At 32.8% G+C, this 22612-nt stretch overlaps 2 protein-coding genes across 5 annotated transcripts in view; one reads left to right on the plus strand and one right to left on the minus strand.

Annotated features, from left to right (window-relative positions):
- Window positions 1-22612, plus strand: part of LOC107164470 (uncharacterized) — a 273824-nt gene that overhangs the window by 232822 nt on the left and 18390 nt on the right. The window lies entirely within an intron of this gene.
- Window positions 4784-6637, minus strand: LOC149056418 (KRAB domain-containing protein 2-like). The gene is made up of 4 exons (XM_089225600.1): window positions 6241-6637; window positions 5712-5951; window positions 5424-5645; window positions 4784-5326 (listed from the first exon to the last, which is right to left on the minus strand). Exons 1-4 carry the CDS (start codon window positions 6635-6637, stop codon window positions 5046-5048), a joined length of 1140 nt encoding a protein of 379 aa, XP_089081726.1. The 3' UTR covers window positions 4784-5045.

The following is a 22612-nucleotide window of genomic DNA, read 5'->3' on the forward strand; positions in this document are numbered from 1 at the left end:
AATATTTATTTTAGATACCAGATATCTTATGGTTATCTATTATAATTTGGAAAAATATATTAACTCCTGGTCTTTACAAACGAAAAATACAATAGCACCTACAAAAAACACCTAACTTTGAGGGGCTGTATATTTTACCAACGGATAATTCAAAAATTAACATTTAAAAAAAAAAATAGTTTTATACATTTCATACATTTTTATATTTTATACCTACATAGGTCGCATGCAATTTAAAAATCAAAAGTGGATAGGGGTTTCATCTAGGTACAAAAATAAGGGTTAAAATAATTGGGAAAAAAACGTTAGACTATTGTAACATTTTGATGTTTAAAAAATAAAAATTTGAAAAATTTGAATATTTTTTAAATAAAGAGAGTCGTTAAATGGATCACCCTGTATATATATTATAAACGTGTCACGTGCCGCGAGTGATGTGAATCCGTCTTTGTTCCGTTCTTAAATCAATAAAACGAAACGAACGACACGCTTATCGACCGCGGCTTATAGATTATAATATTAAATATATTCATACGTATTGTTGATTTAACTAGTGCATATATATGTAATATGTATATAGAAGTATTTAAGGAAAGCGGCGGATTCATGACCGACTGAAGGGGGACTAAAAACTCTCCCAGTTGTTTAATGAGTCGTGGTGGGCCGCGCCACATATGTATATATACACACTTAATAGTTAATAATATTATACTCATAGACTTCATAATATGCATTTTAATAAAATATTATGTGTATACAACTATATGATGATATATGTTGTGTGTGTGTTGCGCTCACTAAATCGACCGTTGTGCCGTAATATAGCTGCCGCAGCACTATATTATACATCCGTCCCATCCGCATGCTCTGCTTTCGTGATTCCAAGAAAGGGTTAATAAACTCCGATGCTTTAAATTTTAATCGATCCAAGAGATTATGATAATATATTATTATTATTATTAAACATATAATATATGACCTGCACAGTCGCGTTTCGTTATAGTCTGCAAATATCATATTATGTACCTACATTATGTATGATATTATACCTAAATAAACTGTACGTTTCCAGCGTTGGCATATACATAATTAATATTTATAATAACCTTTTACCGATCCCAATATCGTATCGCGCACAACAGATACTCAGCCGAGTATAAACATATTACACACATACTATATACTTATATACGAATAACACACACACACACGCATATATAATATAGTAAATTCAATATATACATTATACGTTACACATGGTAATTGTATTATAGCGTCAATATTAATTTAATATTTTATCGACAGGTATGTAATGTGCAGATTAGCCATATTAACTATTATAATGTGTCTGTAAAATCGAAATTTATCTGCTGACAGATAATCAGGCACCAGTGTACCCCTAAAAACGGCCTAAATAACGCAATTAAAAATATTTTATGACTTTAAACAATAAAAATTTTTTTTATAAAAGTTATAAACTGCTATTCATGTGTGACAACATAATAATATTGTATAAATATGATTAAACAAGAATAGCAAAGAACACTCTCCAAATCTCAAGGAATATGTGTGCACAAATTGGTTAAGTATAGTTGCCAAGTCTTTAAGCCCCATATAAACGTACAATAAATTAATTAGGTTTATATATTATATTCGTAACGTAATACCTACGAAATTTGTCTTTGTAGTCTATCGAATATATTATAATTTATAGCTTAATATTATTATTATGAATATGTTTGGCCTGATGCGATGACGTCACCAGTAATATTATATCCGCGCCATAGTAAAAGGGTGTTAAAACTATAAGAGATAAATTGCGTTTATTGAAGAATACGCGTAACAGCAATAATTATATAATGATACGAAGACCGACGTTGAGTGTCGAAATATAATAGTATAATATGCCTCGAGTAGATGATATTATTGTTATTATTTGGGGCATAATACATAGGTATAGTTTATGGCAGGAACAGCTGCACTTAAATTTCCGGTAACATATATGTATACACATCGTGGTTCGCACTTGGTAGATAATCCTCCTCCCACACCCGTCCATGTAACGACGACATCCGGAACCAGTTTATGTGACACACGTGTGCAAAAAAAAAAACGAAAAACGACTACGCTTCACGCTAGGTTTTTTTTTTACTGCCGTTTATAAATATATAATAATATGTTATGTAATCACCGTGACAATGGTAGAGCAATCGTCCGTGTAAACTGCAGCAGTTAACTCGGTCACTGCAGTCGCGCGGAGGACGATCCGCTGTCGCGTTCCTTTTTAACGTAATATTTATACGTATATCTGTTATAAAATATAACGAGAGTATGGTTCTGCGTCGACACCACGGTCGTGGTATGCTGCGGTACACAATTCCGTATTGTATTGTTTTATATGACACATGTGCGTGTGTGTACACTGCACTCGCGGACTTACGGACCACAAATTACACATCAATATTTTATACAATATATATAATATTTGTGTGTGCGTGTGTGTGTGTGTGGGAACACTGCTCGATGTATGTATACGGAGCGAGCTTGTCTCGCGGGACTTAACCGCCGCCGCGTCGGACGACCGGTCCCCGAGCGGTCTCGTCGCTTCATTACCGAGCGCGAAACGACCCCTAACCATGGCACACGTTAGTCCGATTTCCACCCCCGCCAATCCTAAGTTTGGCTCCGATCGAGGCTTATTATTACCTCACCCCTCGTCGCAAATAAATGTGAACGTCCACGGTGTGTTCAGCATACACAAATATACGTATATATGTATATATTTATGTATACATATTATTCACGTCGATAGTTCGTTAGCCGCGACGACGGCGGTGACCGGCTCGGAGACGAGAGAGTGGTGTTATTTTTTTTTTTTATATATACGCGCGTTCATAATAAATACCACCCGATCCGTCGGGAGAGCTGTCTCCTGCATACGACGCACCCTAAATTTGCAGTGTTTGAGTATATATATGCCACCGGCAAACCGTTCCCGTGAAATAACGACGTCGCGGTTGCCCGTCGTTTGTCGATAACGAATGTGTCAGGTCGTAGTGTTGTTTTGCGTTTTTGGGGAGAGATTTTTCGAAAAATAATAATGAAATCGCAGTCATTATAATAATAATAATATACATAATTTATTCCTAACCCGAACGGTTTTCACATAGATGTAGACGCAGCAGCAATACATATATTGTATGCATTGTGTCTGCAGTTGCAGTGACCTACCGCACCGTGGATACATTTAAACCCTCGACGGGGCCACCCTTGTTTTTGCGTGTATCCCGTTGAATTATATTAAGTTCCAATACGCATAATATTTATAGTATCTGACGCTAGTCGTTTTATTTAATATATGTTTCCCGTCGACGTTGATGATGATAACCGAATTATTGCAGACGACCTATATAATACTACAACATCAAAGGTATATTTGTATATATAGTGTATTTTAGTGTACAACGTAAATATACTACATTATTTTGTAATATAGACATTTGACGTATAGTTTTTGCCACGTTACTTTTAATCCCATTTAATGCGCGAAACAAACAAATTTCACGAATTATTTGACCAAACCGGTAGAGAAAATAATATAAAATCGTAGAGAGTTATGAACGAATAAACATTTATAGGGTCTTTCAAATCTTGCGCAGTGTGTTCAAAAACGATGGTGATTATGAATTGGTTCTAACGCGATTCCTTAAAATTTTTACTACGTGAAATTTGGAAGATCTCGAATGTCGATTTATAATTTTACTTCACCTTTCATCGCACTAATTATTGTCGGCTGCAAGATAATTATTAGTTTTTCTGAACGACATATTTGAGCGAATTTCGTGTGTACGAAAACAGAGAAACTATATAACAGTTTTCGAAAGTAATATACATATATATAGATACCTTCCTTGTATAATATATATTAGGATTTACCGGGATTTACGTTAAAAAACAAAACGCCGCGAGCACTTAATTACCGTCAGTCGACGTGAAATAAGCGCGTAATATGTTTTGCGAGGACTTTGAGCGTGATGATTAATAGACGGCAGCACCGAGAACGCAATGATCCTCAAAATGTATTTAATTTGACTTAGAGCGCTGCATACCGGGATTAGTTTCGTGAAATAGTTTCCGTCATTAGTACACGGCTAACTCGCAGTAAACGTCGCGGCGTTCTCATAATATATGGTGCAATAGTATGTGCGATAAGTGCAATAGAAACGCACAAAACAACTTCCCGCGATCGAGTTGGGTCTATGAGGCGTTTGAAGACAAAAAATGCCGAACAAGAAAAATATTACAAGTCATTTCTCGTGAGGTCTCCGATAAAGTCGTCGCGAGCACTAGTTTAGAGTATAGATACACGGTGGCGCAACTAGGGGGTGGCGAAAAGGTTGGCCAAACGCCGCTTACACACTTACACCCCTCCGAGTGGGCAAATTCTCAAAGCCCTGAAAATGATAGCAGTCGTATTACGTGCACGTTTCGCGCGCTCGTGTTACCACAATTAATATACCAAAATGGTACAATACGCAAATAAAGTTACTATATTATAATTTGTGCATTATAATAATATATACTACGTACGTAGTATATTCTGTTCAATGCCAACGTTATTTTCACCGTTTATACGTAATATATAACGAAATCGTGCGATGTTTCCGCGGCGTTTTCCTGCTCTCAGCCCGCGCAGCCACCACTATAGACAAATGAAAAGTTCCCTAAACGATCGGAGTCGCTGCAGTGTGTGTGCGTGTGTGTGTGTATATGTTACCGGAAAAGATGACATTCAGTCAGTGTTGACAATGACTAGTCAATAACGATAAGGCCTGATTTAGTAAGGAATTAACGTCAATAACTAGTCATTTATGACAATTCCTAATGAAAGAAGGCATTGATGATAATATTAAAAATCGAATAATATATTATATTATTTATGAGCTATTTAGGATAAATCATAATCTTAAATTCTTAATCTTTATAATAATAATAATATATTATAAATTATAATACTTATTAGCTATTTATTATAAATCATAATCTTAATCTTTATTGTTACACGGTAGACTGTTATGACACTTAGAGTTACATAATCTAGTAGATGCACGACAAGCACATCTATTGGTCTTACACTGTGTTTTACAGTGGCATCTCGTAAAACCTTGGGATCCAGAAATGCTGTTAAAGGCAGCTGCTTCACGGAGAGTTATTTCTCCTCCCTCTTTCAATTTACTTACAACCGTTTCAAGATCTAGAAGCTTCTCCTTGCATGGGTTGATTTCTGTCCTGGTATACTTATGTTTCAGAAATCCATTTTCTGTACCTATAAAAATAATAATAATAAATAGTAAAAAAAAATAATATAATAAAATATTAAATTATATTAAGTTGTTTAAAATAATTATACAATTTATGCTTACATAATTTATATAAATTATCTTTCACATCAGTTATAACTGCCAATATATTTCGTGGAGAGCCACGAGCTCGGTCAACATCAGGAATAGAGATACGCACAGATGTTCCTACTTCAAGTTCAGGGTATTTTGAATTAGATGTTTTTACCATTTTTTTCGCTTGTTTCTCTAAACATTTAACAGATAATGCTCGTTCGTGTTGAATTTTCTGCTGTCGTTGATTAACTATAAAATTATTTATATTAAAATAAAATATACACTATAGTAGACATTAATTTTATTGTTTCATACTAAGTTCTGAGTTATTTTCAGTTCCTGGTTCATTTTCTTCAACTTGTGTAGTATGCCATTGTTCAGAGTCCAGTGAATCTGAACCAAGATGGTCATTCTGAGCTTCACAAACTTGTAAAATATTCTCAATATCTTCTTCAGATTGTAAGCAGTCTATTTCATCCATAGGTAAACCTATTGACGCTACGCCTAATCGAGCTGAACATCCAAACATTGCCTCATACGGTGATCTTCCAATACCTAAAAATGTTATCTTATTAAATGTATAAAGGTAATATTATGTTTTTTACGATTGCGCGTGAAATTAGATGCGAAGTTGCCAACTTTTTATTAAAATTTAAAAAAATTATTATCATTGAAAAAAATTATAAAAAAATTTGTTATTAATTGTCGTATATGTTGTTATTTTATTTATTTCTAATAACATAATAGACGTGCGTTATACGAAAATTAATCAGTCAAAAATAGTAAAAAAAGTTACAAATAGTACAAATATTATAAGAAATATAATTATTTAAATAATTCTTACCTGAATGAAAAGCGCGATTTTTTCGGAACTGTATAAATTTTAATCCAGATGGCCAATCACTACTTTTGTTCTCGGCCATCCATGTAGCCAACATATCCTCCACATCTCGATTGGCGCGTTCGACAGAGCCCTGGCTCTGACTATGTCGAGGTTTCCCATGAACAATTTTTACATCACCCCACATAGCATGAAGTTCGTTTATAGTATTATTAACAAACTCTCTTCCATTGTCTGAGTGCAGTATGGCTGGCGCTCCAAATGTTGTATAAATATCTAGTAAATTATGTGCAACTTCTTCCGCACGTTTTGTTTTTAATGGTTTAAGTACAACGAACTTTGTTAGATGGTCTTGGTAATTCATTATAAATCGGAAATCATTTACGCTCTGTGATTGCATATCTATTAAATCCAGTTGAGCACGTGAGTTGTATGCCGAATGTAAAATAGGTTTTGATACAAGCCCTCTTTTTGGATTTGAAGATTTTTTATGGCAATCAGAACATAGACTTAAATAAACCATTATTGTTTCCTTTGTCACATTCGCGTATTTTAATTTAAGTTCAGCCATCATTCGGTCTCGGCCTCCGTGACCGATTGCTGTATGTGTAGAATGAATTATATCAAACAACTCTTCATTTTTTACATAATAACGCACACCCTCTGACGCATTGGTTATAGTCTTAATAAGACGATCTTTACCGTTGATAATAAGAATATCGTACTTACGAACATTCCTATAGTCTTTCGTACACTTTTTTATTCCAGCCGTAGATAGTGTAATTTTAGATTTTTTTATTTCTTTGATTCGTTCACAATATTCTTCATTATTCAAAAAAAAATTGTTGTCGTTACGTTTCGATTCAATTAATAATAGAATTGCATTATCAAATTTTATGCGCATTTCATTTAAATCCATTTTTAAGGAGATTGTTGAAAAAAATAACAATGTTATTAGTTATTACACGTTACTATTCACTACTTCAATGCACAAACAGTATACTGTACAGTGTACAGTCACTTTGGGGATGTGACCATAACGATACCTACGATAGTTCTGTATAGTCAATTTTATTATAAGTTATAAGCAATAAAAACGATAACATAAAACAGGATAAGTAATAAGTAATAATATAGATAGCTATGTTCCATAATCAGATCGATTACCGATAAAGCGCGGTGTCGATATTTTTTTCTATTCGGATTTATAACATTGTCTAATATAATACGGAAATGTTGATAAAACTACGAAATATCCAACATTGTCTAATCTTTTCAGCCATTGTCAACAATGACTAGGATATGCCGACAATTCCTGAATTTTCATCTATTCCGGTAACATATACATATACCGAGTGGTCCAAGGCGTAAATCGAAGGTTATAATATACCATGAAAGCGGGAAAACTTCAACACGCGGCGGCCTGTACTCTGTGTAGGTATACATATTATACATATATATATATATATATATAAACGAACGTGCAGATTTGCTATATACTCTGCAGCGGTACCGTAACTGTGCGGGTATAAATGTACATATTATATATGTATAGTTGGGTGGGCAGGTCGGATTTATATGTATATATAGTATAAGTTTGTAAGCCGAAATGCTCGGCTAATTAACACTGTGCGACTTTTGTCTACTCGACTCCGTCGTTTGGCTTGGGTCTCTCGCCCCTATAGGTCGTTTCACTGCAGTAATATTATTATATATTATACGTATGCATGTACGATTGCGTGGAACGGGTTGCGGGAGGGAGTGTGATGTGCATAAATATATGCGACTTACGTGAGTATTCGCACACCCCGTGTGTATGATGTGAGTGTGTGTGTGTGCGCGCGCGCGTGTGTGTGTGTGTGTTGCTATTGCCGGGTGCTGTTAATTTGCCGACCTCGCCATCACGGTTGTATTATTATACATAATATGTGTTGCGCTTAAACTATACGCGACGCGTGATAAAATACATACACACGTTGTTATACTTCGCGTTGTTTCTGAATGGAATTGAAAACAATAATATATAATATATAATATTTCATAAAATATCGCACGGTTTTTAGTATCTAAGCATGATATTATGTGTGTAAAACGCTAAGAGCCGACGTCGTGAAAACCGAATGAGGACCTCTCTTCCCAAGTCTGGTAATTGCGCATCCCTTAAGTGTACTGAAAATTAAAGCTATTCGCCGTTAGTGGTCGCAACAAATCCATTTTAGATCGTTTTTAACAATTTTTTTTTAATCAGGTTATGCAAAATTATGGTCATTTCATGAATTTTTATATACTTTTATATCATCTAGTTCCAGGCCTTAAATTTAAAATGTAAACTGCAATGTGTAGGCCCTTAAACCTCATCGCGGGCGCGTTTTTCGGAATTAGTACTGATCATCGCTATAACAGAAATCGGCGTCGCGATAAGCTCACGAAAACGGTTATAATATGAGCGAGGCCGTTTTATATACATTATTATTTACTATATTATATATAATATATTACTATACAAAGTCTGGACGAGAACATTTTCATCTCTTCCGTGTTATATTATATACGCGCGCTCGCGTTTTAATATAACTTTACGACGTATTATAAAAGTCTCTGTCCCTCCCCGTCTCTATAAATGCCCCCTTCCTACACACCCCGACCACTGCACCGCTCACTCGTTCTCCATGCAGAGCATTGTATGTGTCTATCACTCTACTCGTTTATGGATCCGACGAGGGTGCCTCGCAGATGTTGCACACCCCTTATCGTACACTTAACACTCCGCGGGACTTGGGGGATGATGGGCGGCGAACATTTTGCTGAATTCGGTGTTTTTTTTTCTTTTTCGTGTATTTTGCTCGCTATATCGAGATGTGAACGAATTAAGTAATCTCGGGGCGCGTTTATAATATAATATAACAACAACGGATAAAGAGGTCGTCTTTGCGAACATTGCATGTAATATATTGTATAGTCCTCCTGCTGTCACACTACTGTAATACGTATATTTTATACGAACGGGGCGGAATCTGATGTGCTGTCTTAATAAAATCTTCTTCTTCTATATCATATAATTATTGTTTATTATTGCATTATAATATACATGATATGGTTATGATAACTATATCTTATGTACCTCATCCGCCACACGACTTCCGATTCCGTTTCTTTATCACAGCGCCTGCGTTTACACTGCAACACTTATTGTATATATAAGAATATTATAACGTCACAAGTTTAGTGCTATTAGTTAGGTAAGTGTTACTATATCTATACTATAGTATTACTATTACTATATATTAATATAATAACCTCACCGGCGCCTTACAGGATTAATTAAGATAAGATTATAATTTCGGTACTCGGCGAACGAATCGCGTGCCCGAAGACTATACATAACACGTATATGGTATATTATTATTGTTGTTGTGTATAATTCTCCGTCCCTGCATGCCGCCTCCGCGACCCTCCTTCTACCACTCACCACCACTGACTGTATTTTGTATTAATATTATGTCGTATATACCTTTGACCACGTATTTGGTTACGTAATTAGTCGACGTTTTCGTTTAGCGTGCGCGCACGAAACTGCCGAAACTGCGGGTGTGGGAATTTAAACGTCCCCCGTCTGGTGTATTATTAAACGATTTCGCCGACGACGAGGGCATATATTATAATATATGTGTATAAATACCTACCAAATATAGGTAATATCCGACGCAGTATAACATTATGGTAACCTATCTCATCGTAACGAATATCGTATATTATGTTACTATATATAACACATGTAGGGGTAGGCTGCAGGTGTAATAATAATAATAATAATATTACATGTACTTATGGGGCGTGATTCGCAGGGCCGATCCGAAAAAAAGATTTTACCACCCGATAATGGCGTTCAGTAATAATTGGCGGTCGCCGGGCGCTTATATACTCTGATTACCTGGGGGGAGGGGGGGGGGGGGTGATGCAGTCTCTCGACACCAGTCTCCAGCTACACTATATGTGTGTTTACAAAACTTTGCCAATAAAACCGTGTCATTATTGCCGACAACGACCGCTGCTGCTTGCGTAGTATATATATTATACCTGTTACTACATATTATTGTATCGTACAAGTACGACATATTATATAGGTGTCGAGACCATAAAAACAACTCGTCGCGCATAACGACCGAATGTCTACTGTGAGTCGTCGATATAGTGTATATAATAGGAGCCATTACCAGTTACTAACCTAACCAATAAACTATACAGTTATACCTGTGTAGGTAATACAATATATATACCCGTATATTGCTCTGACTTATATAAAATACCACTATGGTTACATACGGGAAAACTCTTGGGCAACTTCACCACCAGTGTGATAGTTGCACCGAAATCAAAATATATTAAGTACTTTATATTTTAAAAATTTAGCAATACGATATATACCTATATATTATTGTATTAATTTCTGGGAAACAAAAACGGACGATGCCACAGCAGTGTAACATATTGCAAAAAAATATTTTGAAACAACAAATAAACTGACGATCTATTCATACAGTTTTTCATGCATATTTTGACCAGAATTTTTAAAACACAACCGTGTAGTTAATCGGATTAGGATTAATGTCAAATATTTTATTTCATTATAATTAGGATTCAGGATTGTAGTCTACGTACTTCTTTACCACCATGTGGCCATGTGAAACGATTTTTGCAATCGACTTATGGACAGCGTTAAGTGATTCAGGTCAGTGGCGGATTTGAGGGGGGCGACGTGGTGATTACCCCTCCCTAGGGAATATTTTACTTAAATTATAGCGCCGTATGATAAAATGAACAAGAAATTCATAAGTCATAGCTATAACATTAAACTTATAAATAGGTAAATGATACAAAAAAAGGTATTTTTTTAAATATTATAATGGGAAATATGTATTCAGTTACGTCTTTGTTATTACCTATCAGTCTATGATACGGATTCGCCCCCCCTCCTCAAATGATCTTCAGATCCGCTACTGATTCAAGTACACACTATAAGCGTTTCGAATACTCGTGTATGTTTTTTTAAATATCGCATTTCATCGTATTCTCAAAATTAAACAGCTGTGGCCTGTATTCGTGGACATAATATTTGCACTACCTACTACAAAAAAAAAAACGACGCATTCTATAATGATCGACAATATTTAATATATATTATAATTTATAAAGTTCTTATAATATATATTATACATTTATAAACACGATAATTTTGCATTGATATTTTTCAATATGATTTTTTTTCTGGTTCAGTAAATTCGCTTACATATATTAGGTACATAGAAAATGTTTTGTCGCGATGTTTGTCTCCGTATCAATATAGTTATATCATATTATTTTCTAATGATTTTTTTAAAAACTTAATTTGTTAAAAATAGACAACTTGAAACATCACTAGATATTTATTATTTTATATTTTAGTTGAAATTTTTAATGATTTATTTCCACTCGTTCGAGTCACTCACAAAATTAGACTAAGCTGTAAAAAAAATGTACTATTATTGTTTAACAAGCAACTTTTTTTTTCTATTTCCGCTGCTATCTAGATATAAAATATACTTTTAGAAATTACATATTATTCATGCGTTCTGATATATAAAACAATTTATATACCATCGATACATAAATACGTTCGAGTACTTAATTTTAGTATTTATAAACAAGTATTATATAGTAGGGTAACATCATCATAACCTATATCTATAATCAACGTGGCCATATGCCACGACGGCGGCGGTTGACAACGACGAAAGGAAGGGATTTTAAATTATTATAAAATAATAAGCCGACCGCGGTGGCAGGTGCAGCGCCGTGAATGCGTGATCCTTAATCGGAAGGATGTTCCATCGATGTAAATAATATTAATAATATAAATGTATAATATGTATCCAGGTATAATAGGTATGGACCTATGCATTTTACGCAATCGTTTCGGTTGCGCGTCCTGCGAAACATCTGTTTGATTTCACCACGAAGACCTCTAAGCGTACATATATATAGACGAATTTTATTGTATACAATCTTATGGGTACCTTAAACCACTATACGGGCTGCTGCCGTTCATGGCGCCGCTAAGGCTAGGGGGAGCGTGACCGGCAAAAGCGGCTTGGAGAGAAAATCCTCGTCCGCCGCCACCTGCAACACCTGCTCGCGCCAATGCAACGAGTTTAATTGAAACGTCAGGGACAGCAGCTGACAGCAATTAACGGAACCCGGGGACCTCGTGGGCTTAGGGCTTAAACGATATTATAATACCTTGGTATAACTGCAAGGAGGTCGGCGGTAAAACACGAAGAAAGTTACAATGGACGTGTATTTACACAACAAGTCGCTTACATCACTACAGACCAGCCGGTTTTCGCGTCGAGCCCCCTCCCCCCACTTTCCACCGAGGTGCATGAAGCAGTGGGATGCCGTTCCCGGTGATAAGGGGAGGAAGGGGCAAAATTTAATTCCTCTCCCTCTCTGCAATCTATTTACCCCGTGACGTTTTCGTCTCGAGTTTGACGACGACGAGGGTGATGCAGAAGCGCATTTTCTTTTTTCCTCTGTCACCCCCCTATATGTATAGCACTGTTTTCACTCGATTACAATAATATTATCGTTATAAACGACCGCCGTCGTCGCCACACACGATCTACGGTGATTGGCGACCGAGTTTAGGTGCGGCGGAGGGGTGGCCAGTGTCGAGAACGGGTCTCGGAGATTTATGTTTAGCCGTCTCTGCATCAGGCGCGTTCGCTCAGTGGTCTCGACTTGCGACGCCCACGAAAAAAAAAAAAAAACTTTGCGGGTATTATTATTGTGTATATCATTACAAGCGCGTGCGGTGGTTATATTAACGTCTTGCGAAAAATGATTTTCATTCCTCGCCGCCATAAATCGTCTTGAAATTATATAAGAACGCAAATAAATTAATACTGCTGCCGCAGTCTTTTTGTTCAGTGTGCCATGTATACGCTTATACTTAACGTCCGTAAAAAAGTAGGATGACATGACGATTATATAAACATATTTGTAATAAAAAATGATAGTAATGATATTATCTTCTAATACTGTCGTTACGTCGATATTATATCAAATATATACGTTGTGTCGTTTTTTTCGGTTTTCGTCTCCGGCAGCTGTCCTTTCAATTTCAAACACTGTAGTTGTTATACATTATTACACTATATATACCGGGTGATTCATTTAACGCAGGACACTCATTATTCAGAAAGTATTTATGTTTTTGGAATTATTTTTTTTTTACATGGCTACAGTCGTTTTACTATATAAACACTTCTTTTTTTATATATTCTGTTGTGCTTAGAATGTTGTTAATTTTTTCTTTTTAGAATTACAGCATGCTTTTCATGCTTTTTCAATTTCAACTTTCGAAACCAAAATTGTTTTCGAAGTATTTCGACGCATGTAAATCGAACATAGCATAAGTAGCTTATGAGTTGCAATAAAAATTTAAAGTATTATAAGCGGAATAGTGGACCAATATTTTGAGGAGTAACCACTAACCGCGTACTATTCTTCCGTTCTGCTCATCAATACTTTAATTACTTTTTGTAGACCAAATACAATTCGGGATAAATTCAATTTGTAAGTATCAAATTATTTAGAAAAATATTGTCCTTTGGAATATAAAATTATATTGTATATGTAACATATTCAAAAAAGTAAAAAAAAATTAACAATTTAAGAATAAAAATATATAATATTATATATTTTTAAAATTCCTATCGAACAAAAAGAAACCACGTAAAATTTTTTTATCGAAAACATACTTTTTGAAATGATAATCGGGTCCGGACTGGGAGGGTACCGGCCTACTATTCTAGGAAAGCAGGCGGCCCACAATATATTATTTCGGGAATTTTTAAATGTATTTGTTTCACAAAATTGATATGTGGTAGGATTTAAAGAAGTTAAAGAGAGAAGCACTTTCTTATAACCTTTATATTCAACAACCATGATTAGTGTTATGTGATGTTATCCATAATCCATGTCCCATGATTACTATACAAAATAAATTTACTTTGTACTATAAAGTATACGCTTTAAAATAATACACAAAGAATTAGTGGAGTTTAATAAAAATACAATATAATTTTTTGTGAATTAATTAATTTTATTTTGAAATAATAATTAAAAATATCATTTTTTTAAAGGTTTATAACAAATATTAAACAAACCTACATTAAATATTAAATAAATTATTGAAAATATTTTAAACATAATTATAATAAATACTAATTTATAACACAAAATTGAAATTATACTAATATTTATTTATTGTATAGTTTATTGTATATTTAGTTTAGTAATTATAAAAAAAAGATGATAATCATTTTAAGTAAACTTAAGATAATAATTTAGACATAATTGAGGATGAAGATTTTAAATATTCTATAATATCTTACAATGATATTTAATCTAATATTTCTTTTTCGACTGACATAAGAATGAAAACCTCTAAATTTTCATTCGATATTGATGTTCTCAAACGATAATTTATTATTTTCAACTTACTGAAAACCCGTTCGCAATTCACTTGGCTTATGGATAATGTTAGAACATATTCAATAACAGCACATAAATTAGAATATGTTGGCAAATGCAAATTATCACGATTATGTATAACAATTGTGTTATGTTCAAATTCTAAAAAAAAAAAGATATTTATAATCAACCATCACTTACCAACCATTATATACCTAAATAACATAATATACATACTTGTCTTGGATATTTCACAATCCCATTCAAGGTTAAGGTCTTCATAATCATTTTGTATAAAATCATTGTCTTCATCAGAAGCGTTGTATATATGACTAGTTTTTTTGCTCAAAGTTTCCACTAACTGACTATATATTGTAGCAAAATATTCCAATTCATTAATTAATTTTGATCGTTTAACTGATGAAAGTATTGAAAGTTGATTTAATGCTGACTCAAGAATAAATTTGTTTTTCACATCGTTATAGTATTTTGGTGACAGATATTGCATATCAGCAATAATACATTTATTATTAGTAAATCTGTCATTTAAACTAGTTTGCAATTGGTCAAGAATGCTTTGAAATATTTCAATTTTGGGTGCTTCATCATTACACATTTCATCAAACATCTGTTTCTAACGTCTGATCCTCGTCTCATGGGAAGTCAACTTCAACAGTTATTTCTTCAGATATTGTAGTTTTGACAAAGCTGCCATTCATTTTTAAAGCAAAATCTTTAGATGCCTTTAGAATATCTTCAAAATTTAATCTTCTTACATCTACAATGCACTTGTCTACCATTAGAAAAGCACTTAAGGTATCTAAGTTTTTTGTTTGTAGGTATGTGGAGGTAGGACAAACACTTCAAAAAAATTGGAAGGGAAATGTGAGCTGTTATTATAATATTAAATTCACACAATTTATCTTTTAATGAAATAGCTTCAGATGTTGTTTTTGGGTCGAAAGTTTACACCAAATGTACACACTATTTTTATTTTCCGTCTTTATGTGGGCACGCAATTCATTGTATTGCCCCTGCATATTAGCTGCACCGTAAAAAGAAGATCCCATAATGTTTTTGAAAAGAATTCCATGCTTAGAAATGACTTTTACATGGAATTACATTCCCTTTCCTGAAGACTCTGTTACCTCTACCACACTAAACAAGCGTTCTTTGACTTTTGAGTTGAAAACATAACGCAAACAAATAGCTGCTTGATCATTAGCTCCTATGTCTTGAGAGCTGTCCACCTATAATTTAAATTAAATAATTATAAATTGTTTGTTTTAGGTATTTTTAAATGTTAAACATAGCTGAATACTAAATTGCCGATCACCTAATTCATTTTTCATTATTTTCCGCATAGTTACTAATATAGTTTCTATTACTTTATTCACTGTAGTCTTTGATAATAATGTTATTAAAGAGCCTCTTCCTTCAGAATGAGATTCAACATCTTCTCTACGTTTTTTGCTGCATTAAATTGCTTCAGTTAAATATATTTTTTAAACAGCATCGCGTTCTGCAGTAAATCTTAAAAGATCCAAGAAGTTCCCATGATTAATATTTAGGTCTTCAAGATCGTTTAAGCCTTCATTAGTACCTCGATAGGATAAATTTTGTTTTCCAATAAATTTAATTATTTCAAACAATTGTTTGATAACATGGACTCTTTCCATAACTTGTTTTTTTCTGATGTTCATCATATCCCTACTTACTACAAATTCTATGTTATTTTGGTTTATTGCTAATAAATATGCTTCGACAGCTAATGAGTGCCCTTTACTATTTTCATGAGATCAATAGCAGAATATATATTTTTGAAATTAGTGCAACCACTGTTAAAATTACTAAGTACGAAGGATGTATTAAATGCTATGCATATAGTACAATATATATACAGCCTTCACCTCATTTTCATTTGTATTGATTTATATTTAATAACGCTTGAAAATCTGGTGTGGTCAATAAAGTCTATAGTTACCAAATATATTTACGAAAAAACAAATAAATATTAAATAAACTGTGTACAAATAGAAGTAGTCTGCAATCACTCCGACCAAAAAATGGATAAGAAAAATTATCTATGCAATATCTGTAACAAATCATTCAACCAAAGTGGCCTATTGGAAATACATCGACACACACATAGTGGTGAAAAACCGTATGTGTGCGGCAAATCATTCAGCCAATGTAGCAACTTGACAGTACATCGACGTACACACACTGGCGAAAAACCGCATTTGTGCGATGTGTGCGGCAAATCGTTCAGCCAATGTGGCAGCTTAGCAGCACATCACCGTACACACACTGGCGAAAAACCGTATGTGTGCGATGTGTGTGGAAAATCATTCAGCACATGTAGTAGTTTGACAAGACATCGCCGTACACACACTGGCGATAAACCGTATGTGTGCGATGTGTGTGAAAAATCATTCAGCACATGTAGCAACTTGACAGTACATCGACGTACACACACTGGCGAATAACACACTTGTATACTTTATAACGAATATATTATTTAACATTTTGTTTATTTATTATTTGTTCTTTATTTAGTTACATAAATATAATTCATACATGTTATTCTTATATAATATATAACTTAATATTATCTTAATACATATTAATCTACGTATTGAGCATAACTGTAAAGGTAACCCCCAGTATCGAATGTACTTACTATTGCTCATTTCAAAAATTATGTATAATAAATGTTGTTCTGAGAATTTTTTGATCGCATAGAGTTATTAATTAACTCATTGATACTTCTATATGACAGTTAATCTTAGCTTTTTTGTTTTAAAATATATTATTTTTATTGATTTTTAATGATGTAAATATTATAATACAATATAACGAATTAACTTATATTTGTTGCTTCGCTCAGAATCTAAAATAGTTATCAGTTTCATCACCTACGGGATTCAAAACACGATGCATTTGTATATTTTTAAGGTTATTCATAAGAATGAATCGTAACCTTGGAGTGAATGCATTGGTCTATTTCTAAAATATAACGTATATAATATAATATGTGTGTATGCATATAATACAGAGTTCTCTCTGTAGCTCTCTTAAACAGCTGATTATAACAATTTTAATTTTTCGTTTTGTGAGCAGCTACAGCTGTTTAAATTATTTATTTATTCTCATTAAATTGAAAAATAAAGCGTGACATTTCACATCTATATAGATTCTATATTTGTGGTTTGAATATCGAAATATATGATCATTATGTATTTTATATTTTAAATGCATTGCTGTAAAAAGTAAAACGTATATACAATGATTACTCTCAACGATGCATTAAATAATAATATACCTGTCGACTGATAATGTTTAGTGCAATTTTTTACATAATTTAACGTATTTTTTAGATTAGTATCAAAGTATATTTTAGTAAATTCTGACTGATTTCACGAAATACGTGATTAAAAAGAAAACTATAAGTAATTAAAATTAATTAATACCTATCAGCTGTTCCCGTGCACTTCGTTGTCTGTTAAATGTACTAAATTTATATTACTCAAACTTTGTTTAATTCGTTATTTAATAATCGGTGTATGGTGTTCAAAACTTATCTTAACTTTTCAGTTACCTGGAATAAAAATTCTTATATGCAGAAGTATCATATTATCAGGTATATGTGTTATATCATTATTGGATATAAAATTTATATAATTATAATATAAAATTTTATGGCGTTATGTAATTTGTCACGAATTTGTATAATATTATCAGGTATATGTAATTTGTCACGAATTTTTTATTAAAATTATTAAAACTTATCTTAACTTTACCGTTACCTGGAATTATTAGTATATATTAATATATAGCTGAATTACCCGGCCTTTTTTTTTTTTTTAAATTAATTTATTTTGGTTTATTGCTAATAAATATGCTTCGACAGCAGCTAATGAGTGACCTTTTCTATTTTCATGAGATTCAATAGCAGAATTTATATACATATTTTTGAAATTAGTGCAACCACTGTTAAAATTACCAAGTACAGAGGATGTATTAAATGCTATGCATATAGTACAATATACAGCCTTCACCTCATTTTCATTTATACACTCAACTGTAATCCATTCACAAAAAGTTGATTCAGACTAGATTTCAGTACAATATAATTTATAATACCTAAATATAGGATTTTCTATAATCGTGCATTGAGAACATTTAAAAATATAATTAGGTAGGTACCAAGGTGCTATAAACAGATAATCTGGTCGCTACTCTGTAATCTCAGTAAAGATTTTTTTTTTCAACGCCGCGGCCTACTGATGATAATGAGTATTGAATGATAAAAGATGTACGCCTAGTATACATATTTAATATATATGTTATGATGTTACAAGTGTCCAACTCGCGTCGTTTTGGTTTTTTTTCTTCAAATTTCAAAACATGCGTTTAATTTACATAATATACACGTACCACGATTTGAATAATTTATGTCGTATGTATAGGTACGCCCGTAAAGCCGTGATTCGTAAATCGTCTATTAAAACTATTTAAAACCGTTTTCATCTCTGGATCGCATCTTCCTAGATATATTCCCTATTTTTTTTTCTGATTCTCGTCGCCCTAGAAGCTCGCTGACCTTTTCGAGGTGTGCCGCCGTCAAGTTATAGACCGAATAATATTATATATTTTATGCCTACATTATAATATTATTATCATCGTCGATTGTTCGTTTTACAAAACAGCTGCCACGCGGTTATTGTTTATTATTATGCATTTTTGTAAACCTGCTTTAATAATAATAATGTTATGCAGGTACGTTTTTATGTGACAAAAGTATTTTATAGGTATATAAACCTACTGTTTTAAAATATTAAACGCGTATTATTTATAGTACCAGCATGTTTCACGGGTAGAAAAAAAGGATTCGGAAAATTCCGTTTTGTTTACTTTCCCGGACCGACGATAACTTTTGAAAATAATTAAGAATTAAAAATTCACGCAGTTTTCCGTTTTCGAATTCTGTGAACTCGACGCCCGACGACGGGCAATACGTATTTCAACCCTTTTTTAACGAAAAATTATAATAATTTATTAGCTAATAAAATACAATTAATATTTCAGTTTCATTTTCATTTTTTTTATCAGAAACGATGTTTTCATGTGTAAACATACCGATAACCGATATAGGATAATAGATACAAAATGGTCGCATGAAAGGTTCAAAATATTGTATCAATATAATTGAGAATATAATAAAAATTGCTGCTGTATATAATTCGTTGCAGGATGGTTTTAATCAACTTATCGTTATTTGTTTACACATCAATTTAAAATAGAAACGACTGCAAGTTGATTCGTGCTTTTGTATTAAATCATAAATAAAACATTTTAAACCAATTGTTCACGTAACCTTATTGTATTGATCGCGTATTACATGTTTATATTGCTGCAGCATAGACGACACACGTGCCAGTGCATTGATTAATCCGTTAACGCATCTCATTCATATAACCATTATAATATTATGTTTATACATCGTAATTTAACTTTTATTTTGTTTCCATAAAATTTTTTTCCCGGATTCAACCAACCGAAACGATTTATCTGCATATTAAAATTAATCTACGCGTATTCAAGACGAAAGAGCACGCTGTGGACGGTACTTAGAAAGTATATATAGTTATATGCATAATAATATTATGTATACAATATTATATTGTGCACGCTTGGAAGGTACACTCTGGAAATAATAATAAATTTATTAAAATTACTGCGCAGCCCGCACGCGCGTTTCTCGAGGGGTAAATTCTCTTCTTACACCTCTTTATTATCCGCCGTAGCTCGTAGTACGCCTAATATAATCATTATTACATTCGTTCCATTAGGTTAAAAGCTTCACACCAAAAAAAAGTCTACAATGAGTCTCTAAATATATGTACATATATGTTGCGCTACGCGGCATCCTACAGGTAATAATAGTACAGAACCGTGTTTATACGTATATATTATACACGTCATAGTAATATTATGTTAATTTCCATAGATAAAAATGAACGCGTTAAAAAAAAGAAATGAATGAACGTTTGGAATAATACGTAGGTATATACCGCGTTCGGAATATAGTCTGCGCGGGTGGGTAGCTTGAAAAATTTAAGTATAAACCAAGCCGGGACGGAAGGCCATAGTCGACAAGTGTTTTCTTCAGAAAACAAAATATAATATAATATACCTATTACCCGTTCGCCGGTATGAAACCTGCAACAGCAGACTATTATAACTATATATAGTATAGGTAGATAGGCGCACTATAATAGCATATTATAATATAAACGCTGTTCGTTTTAAATGCGTTTCGAGTGTTATTAAAATAATAGTAATGTATGGCAGCTACCACGCAGAGAATATTATTTCGAGTCCCTCTTTATAGGTACACAGGTACAATATATATAGACGATCAGTGTAGGTCGTCGATATCGATGATTGGCGAGGGGAGGGACATTTCTGCTGATCCCTGTTTCAGGGTTAGGTCGTGGCAAATAAAAATACTGTTCAGGATTTCATGAATAATCACTGAACATTTAACGGATCAATATATTATATATAGTGAGCTAACATAGTCTCTGAACATAGTGTTTATAAGTGTTCCACGATCGGTCCATTAAATTTTATTGAACCGTTAAATTAAAATTATGTTTTCATCCAACCCACCATTATTACATAATTGTTGTAGGCATTTGATTTTTAATAATACATTTAATAAAACCACAATTTTTTCATATTTTGATATATGATTATTGTATATAATAATTTTCATAATTTAATTATTATATGCGTCTTATAGACGTATAGGCATATATAATTATTATAGACGAGTAATATAGTTGGTATCTATATATCTAATGATCAAATAACGTCAGTTGTAGTTGTTATATTGAAATTGAATAATAATAATCTGTATAATATTATGAATATTATTCGACTAAATAGTGACAAAAACATAATGTAAAACATTATTATTTCACTAATGTATTATATTATTCAAGTTTTGAGTATTATTAACACTGGCACTGGCGTAATAAAAATATGCCTACGACAATTATTACCTATATAAAAAATAATCAATTATTACTAGGAATGTTTTTTTTTTTTTTTACAGGACAACTACAGGGTAATCCATTTATCTGGGATTATGTTTTTTCTAAAACCGTATAATATTTGAATTTTTTCCACCCTTATATTTATCGATGAAACCACTATCAACTTTTGATTTTCAAATGGTAACATATAATAAAAATATCACAAATTTACGTTTTAACATTTTTATTTTTCGTAGATTGGTTTACGAGATACAGCTCCTTAAAATATTATTATCATATATCATGTTTATTCAAAAAAAGTTATAATTTTCTTACCCACCGAATTTTTTTTCTGTGTACCTATGACCCTATACGACAACATAATATTAAATAGTAAATATAACGATATTGTCCGTTACTATTAATCTCTAAACGGTTTTGCATAAATTGTTCTAAAACATAATATTTTATCATCCTGTCACGAGCTATTATTATAACCTCGTGTGAATTCCGTACGCCACCACAAACGATTTCCTGTTCGAGTTCCTGTTTAACAAATCAGATACGTTCATTGTCGTTGTTGAATTAAAAGTCCGACGATAGTTTTTTTTTTTTTTTTTAAACAATTTGTGAGCTTAATACATATTAAAATGGGTAATTGTTTGTGCGTACAATTTATGTTTTAAATATATTTTTAAAATATAACAATAAAAAAACACTGATGACAGAAGTCGTGGTTACGACCCATTGTCCTATACACAATTATTATTATTATGATCGTATATTGTACTAACACGAGCGTTAAATCGGTTTTT

Source organism: Diuraphis noxia, unplaced genomic scaffold (assembly GCF_037042655.1).
Source record: "Diuraphis noxia isolate RWA-SAM2 unplaced genomic scaffold, SU_Dnox_SAM2 contig0004, whole genome shotgun sequence".
Lineage (NCBI taxonomy): Eukaryota > Metazoa > Arthropoda > Insecta > Hemiptera > Aphididae > Diuraphis > Diuraphis noxia.

What these genes read in the sequence shown, in the direction of transcription:
- LOC149056418 (XM_089225600.1), bottom strand. Translation starts at nt 6,637, where the DNA reads ATGCAATCACAGAGCGTAAATGATTTCCGATTTATAATGAATTACCAA. An exon ending in AAATCGCGCTTTTCATTCAG is followed by an intron (nt 5,952 to 6,240) that starts GTAAGAATTATT and finishes TAACATTTTTAG; the next exon opens with GTATTGGAAGATCACCGTAT. An exon ending in AGATAATTTATATAAATTAT is followed by an intron (nt 5,327 to 5,423) that starts GTAAGCATAAAT and finishes TTATTTTTATAG; the next exon opens with GTACAGAAAATGGATTTCTG.